The sequence below is a fragment of the Thermobia domestica genome, chromosome 2 (assembly GCF_964235325.1).
Source record: "Thermobia domestica chromosome 2, izTheDome1.hap1.1, whole genome shotgun sequence".
In the NCBI taxonomy this organism is placed as follows: Eukaryota; Metazoa; Arthropoda; class Insecta; order Zygentoma; family Lepismatidae; genus Thermobia; species Thermobia domestica.
In genome coordinates this window covers 43,814,631-43,822,542 of record NC_137455.1, presented here as the reverse complement: position 1 = coordinate 43,822,542, position 7,912 = coordinate 43,814,631, and the positions used below count along the sequence as shown (strand labels likewise).

Here is a 7,912-nt window from a genome sequence, read left to right as displayed (position 1 = left end):
ACAGCGATAAGGGCGGAGATGTAATCTATTCTAGGGACGCTGAATCAACTTCTGAAAACTACTTTTTAGTTCGCCGTATAACCAACTGGAAGTTTATAGTTTTAGTCAAGGCGCATATAAACTGTATGTCTGTATGTATGTGGTACTTTATATCTCGGTAACTACTCAGTGGATCTTAATCAAATTTGCTTAAGAAAGTAGCCCACGTTCTAGAGAATAAAGATTGCTATATGCAGTGCTAGAAATCGTCCATGGACAGACTCAGTGAAGCTACAGAAGTCGTGTTCTACAGTTTTGCACATCGGGTGCTTCTGAGTTTGATTCACTTCGGTTCTGTATTCCTTACTCTTTTTCTCTATATAGTTCCAATATTGAAAATGAAAGGGTAGATGTCTTTTGTTTGTAATACTACTTTCGTTTCCAATACAAAGATAAGACTACTTGGAAAACTAAGTCAATATAAAAAAGTATTTCACGCCTTTCTTTAATATCTGTCGAGAGAAGTACAGACTGACTTATTTTATAAGAGTTGTATTTTATAAGAGCATGTATGCTTAGCACATCTGGCAGTTGAAATGTGTATATCCAACACCTTTTAAAGAAAAGATATTCAAATGTTCTCTGAATAAATATGAAGCACTTCTTGTGATTAATTGCACTCATCTTCTTTTCGGTACAGCCATTACATACCTAGATACATACCGCACATTTCCATACGAGTTTCTTTCCATTGTCTCTAGTTCAAAGAGACTACACTTTTCCACGTCTCAGCCTTTCATAGAGATAATGCATTGGTATATTCCACTGTTCCTGTCAGATCATGCATTATCAAAGACGAGTTATTCTTTTTGCTCTCATGATACATAGCAGCACCGAAAGAAAATATTGAACTTTTCTTTGTGTTATGCACGTCTTTACTTTTATATATATTTTTTTCTGCAAATATACGTTTCTCATACTTTATTAAAACAGATAGAAAATATTTTAAAAAGAACACCCGCAATCCATAATAACCCAAAGTGATATTTTAAAGCACAATATTGCATCTTCAAGAGAAAATGTTAATCCATTTTCTTCTTAAAGAGAGTGTGTTAAATTTGTAGTATACATAAAATCAGCAGTTTTATTACGCATTTGTTACGAGATAAAAGAAAGGTTAGTCGCTATAATAAATTGTATCATATTTCTACTACAATTTGTGTTAAGACTTTGAATAGTGTGAAACGATACAAAACGTGATCAGAATTAATGAAAAAAGGCTTCTGTTGGAGGACCATCTGCTGCTTGTACAGAAAATATTGTTTTGTTTACCATAGACGCTGATTGATAATAAGTGAATCAAACTGTGTTGTAATTTGTATTTGAACTGCACTAAACTACAAGTATCTTCACTATTTCTACAAATACACATAAGACACTTCTGCCTTTGAAAGAGTCACACAATAGCTATACCACAACACTGGCGTATTAGCATGAATATTATAGTTCAATGTATCTTGAAATGTATATTAAACACTACTGTTTAATGAGTAAAAAGAAGCACACGGAAGGAACTACATCAGGTAGTTCATGTTCCACATGGCCAACAACACTGCCATCTATCTGACAAACATAAATTCTGCTATGACGTAAGCAAAAACAAAAGAAGATAATAATGCAATAAAAATGAAATATACAAACATTAAATAATTATCAAACATACTCCCCCCCCCGTTGGAATACAAAGTATCCAACCAAGCATGAATTATAAAAGAAAATTAACTGTTCACAGTGTCTTCATTCGGAAGAGGAACTAACTTTGATAATGACCTCTTATAAGTCCCAGTCTTTGTACGAACTGATACTACACGCACTAATCCATCCTTGCCTGGAAATACTTCTTCAACAATTCCTAACTTCCAAGAAAGTGGAGGTAAGTTGTCTTCTTTCAACAGAACGAGCGTTCCAGGTTTAATATTTGGTTGAACTGATGTCCATTTTTGACGCTGCTGTAAACTATGAAGATAATCTTGTGACCATTTCTTCCAAATATGCTGTTGGTACCTCTGGATTCGTTGCCAATGACTCAAGCGATTTTCAATAGTACTAGTTAAATCTGGTTCAGGAAAAGATGTAATAGGGCCACCAACTAAAAAAATGGCCTGGAGTAAGATAACTGAAGGTCTCGAACGAATCTGGTAAAGCTATGAGAGGGCGAGAATTAAGACAAGCTTCTATCTGACAGAGAAGCGTTAAGAATTCTCCGTATGTTAAAACGGCATTGCCAGCTACTCTTCGAAGATGGTACTTCATAGACTTGACAGCACTCTCCCATACTCCACCAAATGAAGGACTGCACGGAGGCGAAAACTTCCATTCGAAATTTTCCTCTGCTGCAAAAGCCTGAATCCTGTCGCTGAACTCCTTTCCTTGGAATAGAAGGTATAATTCTTTGAGCTCATTTTTCGCTCCCTGAAATGTAGTGGCATTGTCACTGGTGATTGTCACGCATTTTCCTCTTCTGGATGTGAATCGACGAAGAGCTGCTATGAAAGCCTCTGATGTGAGATCAGTAACTAATTCCAAGTGAATGGCTCTTGTAGACAAACATGTGAAAACTGCGACGTAGCATTTTCTTGTGTTCTTGTTTCTTGAAGAGCCGAATTTAATGTGGAAAGGTCCGGCATAGTCAACGCCAATATGAGTAAATGCCTTACTTGGACGCACTCTTGTGGATGGTAATTGTCCCATTAATTGTTGTGCTACTGAGACCTTAAAACGGTAGCATGTATTGCAATGATGTATTACATGCTTTATAGTTTGTCGAATTTTAGGTATCCAATATCTTTCTCGAATTGAAGACATAAGCAATTGAGGACCGGCGTGCATTAATCTTCTGTGCTCGTGTTCAATTAAAAGACGAGTGAAATGGCTTTTAGGATGTAAAATTATTTGATGCTTATTATTAAATTCAAGATCACTATTTTCTAATCTACCACTTACTCGAACAATATTTTCCTTATCTAAAAAAGGATGCAATGTTCGCAACGAACTCTGCTTTGAAACTTGCTTCTCACGTTGAAGATCCTTGATATCTTGTGAAAAGTATGACTGCTGTGTCATCCTAATACAGGCCTGTGTAGCATCTTGAATATCAGACGCTAAGAGTGATCCACAGTGTTTGTTTTTGGGATTTCTTGCGTTGTGAATAAATCTTTTACATAATGCTAAGACTCTTAACAGACGAGTGAGTTTTGAAAATCTTAAGAGAATTTCTTCAGTTTTAACTTGAGAGAGTAATGTATTAGTAAATGATTTTTGACATTCTTCTGGAATATCTTCAAAATCCTGAGTATCGTCTGGCAACGAAGAAGGCCAATGAGTAGCTTCTTGCTGCAACCAAACTGGTCCATGCCACCAAAGTTGATTCTGCTGAATGACTTTAGAGTCAATTCCTCTTGAAATGAGATCTGCGGGATTATCTCGCGATAGAACATGTTTCCAATCGCTTACATGTGTTAATTCCTGAATCTGTGATACACGGTTTGCTACAAACGGCTTCCAACGATGAGCTGGCGATGCTAACCAAGCTAAAACTATTTGAGAATCTGTCCACAGATGAATGCTAGATACTGTTAGTCTCAATGTTGCTAAAGTTTTGTTTATAAGTTTCGCAAGAAGAACTGCAGCACATAACTCTAATCTTGGCAAAGTAGTCCTTTTAATAGGAGCAACCTTTGACTTTGAACATAACAAATGACTGACAGTGGATCCGTTGGTATTAGTAGATCTAACATACACACAACAACCATAAGCCTTTTCTGAGGAATCTGCAAAACCATGTATTTGAATTTCTTTAACGTTTCCTGGCACTAATACAAATCTTGGAATTTGCACATCACTGAGCACTGACAGTTGCAAATAAAGTTTGTTCCATTGATAAGTTAATTCCATGGGAAGAAGGTCGTCCCATGCTATGTTTGCTAACCATAATTGCTGAAGAAATAATTTATACTTAATAACTACTGGAGACAACCATCCAGCAGGGTCAAATATTTTTGCAATGATACTGGCAACACTGCGTTTCGTAGTTTGTTGGGAGGAAGGATTCTCACTTGTATTAACTAAGCTAACATTAATGAAAAATGTGTCAAAGGTGGGATTCCATGAAATTCCTAACGTCTTGATACCTTCCGTGTGAAAGTGAATAAGTCTCTGAGTTTCTTTTAACGTTTCAGGAATGGAGTTTAACACGGTGACATCATTGGAGCACCATTTCCTCAAAACGAATCCTCCCTTTTGTAGTAACCTTGTCAAGTCACTATACATCTGAAGTGCACCTTGAACACTATCAGATCCCCCTACATAATCGTCAATGTAGAAATCACGTTCTAGTGCTTCACAAGCACTGGGAAAGTTAACTGCTTCATCTTGTGCTAACTGCCGCAAGCACCTTGTAGCAAGAAACGAACTTGAAGATAACCCATACGTTACTGTATCAAGACTGTAAACGAATATGGGATCATGATTAGATTTCCTCCATAAAATGGATTGAAGAGGTTGGTCATTTGGATGCATAGCTACTGCCCGATACATTTTAGCAATATCAGCAACAAGAGCCACTTGATGAGTACGAAATCGAAGTACAATTGAAACCAAATCTTCTTGTACTGTAGGACCTACCATTTGTATACTATTCAGTGATTCTCCACTTGTAGAGGGGCAAGATCCATCAAATACAACACGTAATTTGGTTGTGCTTGAATCCTTAAATACACAATGATGAGGTATGAAGTATCTAACTACACTGTCCTTAGCCACTTCACTTAACGTACCAATAGGATGCATATGTCCTAATTGTTCATACTCATCCATAAAGGCTATGTAGTCTTGTTTCAGTTGAGGTTCACGATTCAATTTCCGTTCAAGTTGACGAAACCGTGTGAGAGCTATCTGTAATGAATCACCAAGCGTGGCCTTGTCCTTCTTTAATGGGAGACGAACCACATAACGTCCGCTTGAGTCTCGAGTAGTGTTATTCTTAAAATGCTGTTCACAAGCTACTTCTTCAGGGGACAATAACTTTGTATGGAATTCCTCCAATTCCCAAAAACGCTGAAGTTGTTGGCTGAGATTGTCTTCGGATCTGATGAAGAACGTTAACGCTGAGTTACTGGCTTGTGTACTGGGAATTTTCCCTGCTATCACCCATCCTAGTTCAGTGTTTTGAAGTACTGGATAAGAGCCAGGTCTAGTTCTTCTTTCTGGTTTTAGAATGTTAAAAAATACATCACACCCTAACAAAATATCTATTTTTGAAGGTGTATTAAAGCTTGGGTCTGCTAGATTGATGTCTGTAGGGATGCCCCATGTCTTGCAATCAATCTTCTCCGTTGGCATCAAGTTAGTTATGTTTGGAAGAACCGAACACGTAACTTGAATGCTGAAGTCATTTATTGTTGACTTCATTTGAATGTTAACACAAAAGTTTGCTGCTGATGTTGAGTTATTTACTCCTTGAATTGGCACGTGATGTTTGATTTTCTTCAAACGATGACGCTGAACAAAATCTTCAGTAATAAAACTCGTTTGGGAAGCTGCATCTAAAAGTGCCCGACAGTTGACCCAATTTCCCGCACTGTCCTTGACCTTTACAATTGCCGTAGCAAGTAAAGTCTGTGACGAACTCTGTTGCTTGACCGAACAATACGATGCTTGAGGTGTACCGTTACTGTTGCTAGGGGATGAAATTCCGGTATCTGGAGACACCATACCACTGCTGGTACTATTTGAATGCTGAGTATGTACTGACGCTTCGTCACCCTTCGATACAGTTCTATCTGTATGAAGCAAAGTATTATGTTTAGCATTGCAATGTCTACATGTTCCAGACTTGCACTGAGATGAATTATGATCTTCACTACGCAAACAGTTAAAGCAAATGTTTTCTTTACGCAAGTATTTATACTTCTGATTGATTGGAGCACTTTTGAATAACTGACAAGTAAACAGAGGATGTTTACCAGCTTTACAAAATTTACAATCAGTCTTAACGGTGGCTAAATAGGATTTGAATACAGGTGAATGCTTGTCACTATGTTTTTTAACACTAACATATAATTTGGTCTGTTTATTACTTTCACTTGGTAACGGTTTAGCTTTCTCGAGCGCTTGAAGCCTATGTTCTAGAAAATTAAATAACTCACTAACAGTACTAAAATCTGAACCCTTGCACTGTAACTCAAATGCTCTCCTAGTTTCCTGATCAAGATTACCTAAGAAATGTTGTACTAATATTACGTCACTCAGATTAACATTTTCAACAAGTGCATTAAGCGCTGACACTGACGTCATAGCTGTATTCAAGAAATTACGCAACTCGTGAGCATTTTCTTTCGTTACTGAACGAATGTGAAGAATTTCATTAACATGAGATGCAGCTAATAACCTTTTATTATCATACCTTTCATTTAATTGTTCCCAAGCTATAGAGTAATTAGCTTCAGTAATTGGTAAGCTTTGGATAAGGTTTAATGCTTCATTACGAAGTGAAGCACGTAAGTATTGATATTTTTGAATAGCTGATATATCAGAATTATTGTGAATCAATGAAAGAAAGGTGTCCCTAAATGATATCCACTTTGTATAATCACCGTGAAATACTGGTAAATCAATAGTCGGTAACTTTACACTGGATGTGATACGTGAATTACATTTCGGATCTTTAGGTTCGGTAGTATTATGAGCATTAATAATAGCTTGCATGCGAGATTTTACATCGAAATAAGTTTCTTCAATAGCTGCACGCGCATCTTCCTGTTCACTATCACCTGATAGTAACTCAATGTCATTTAAAATAATTTCTAATTTAGACCACACAGTTTGCAGCTGTTCTAGGCGAGTATTAATTGTTTCAATACTATGTTTCTGACTGTCAAATTGATTGACAAACGAGCATATTCGTGTTAATTGACCTTTGTAAACTGCTCTTTGTTTTACAAGCTGAGATAATTCAGCCATGATGCCAACTACTTACAATTAAAATAAACAAAATAATAGAAGCAAATGAAACAAAATAAAGTTACACACACAGTAAATGTTAACTTGGAGTTGGCAACCCTGTTACTTTGCGATGACGAATGCAAGCATGACATTCATGCATTGATATCCAAGTATAAATTTTGAGCTTCTTGCTAGCCCCAAATGCATTAACTTCAACACGTCGTCCAGCTGGACTTGAAACGCATAAACATTGTACATTGCACCCAAAGCACTTTAAAAAAGAAAAAAAAATATATGTATAAATCAAATCAGCTGATGCACGTACTGCTGAGTGGCACGATTGTTGAAATGCAGAGCAAGAGGGTGAACAATAGCTGCTTTCTCACTCACACAACACAACTGCTGCGCTGATCAAATGAAGGGGGAGGGGGAAAATGTTCCTGGTTCCCTTGCTTGGTTCACTCACAATAGGAATGTTTGTAGCTACTGCCTATTGCTACGTAAATGTAGTAAGAATAACCTTTTTTCTTTCTTTTTAGAATGCTGTGCAAGAAAATAACATTTTAACGAGTGTTTTACTTTGAAACCTTGATCGGGTCACAATACACTTCCACTACTAAGTTGCACTATGGGTAAGAGCTGACACCAACATGTCTGACTTGAGACTTAAATTGAGCCTATAACACAGTTTTTCACTAAATTATCTCGGCCTGGTGGACCAATATGTTGGAGGACCATCTGCTGCTTGTACAGAAAATATTGTTTTGTTTACCATAGACGCTGATTGATAATAAGTGAATCAAACTGTGTTGTAATTTGTATTTGAACTGCACTAAACTACAAGTATCTTCACTATTTCTACAAATACACATAAGACACTTCTGCCTTTGAAAGAGTCACACAATAGCTATACCACAACACTGGCGTATTA

The 7,912-nt window shown here is 36.9% G+C and overlaps 1 protein-coding gene across 1 annotated transcript; it reads right to left on the bottom strand.

Annotated features, from left to right (window-relative positions):
- Window positions 1-2,100: 2,100 nt before the first annotated feature.
- Window positions 2,101-6,999, bottom strand: LOC145678987 (uncharacterized). The gene has a single exon (XM_081749589.1). The coding sequence runs from the start codon at window positions 6,997-6,999 to the stop codon at window positions 2,101-2,103; it is 4,899 nt and encodes a 1,632-aa protein (XP_081605715.1).
- Window positions 7,000-7,912: the final 913 nt, after the last annotated feature.

Bases quoted from the DNA above. Each gene is read 5' to 3' on its own strand.
- LOC145678987 (XM_081749589.1), bottom strand. From the start codon at position 6,999: ATGGCTGAATTATCTCAGCTTGTAAAACAAAGAGCAGTTTACAAAGGT.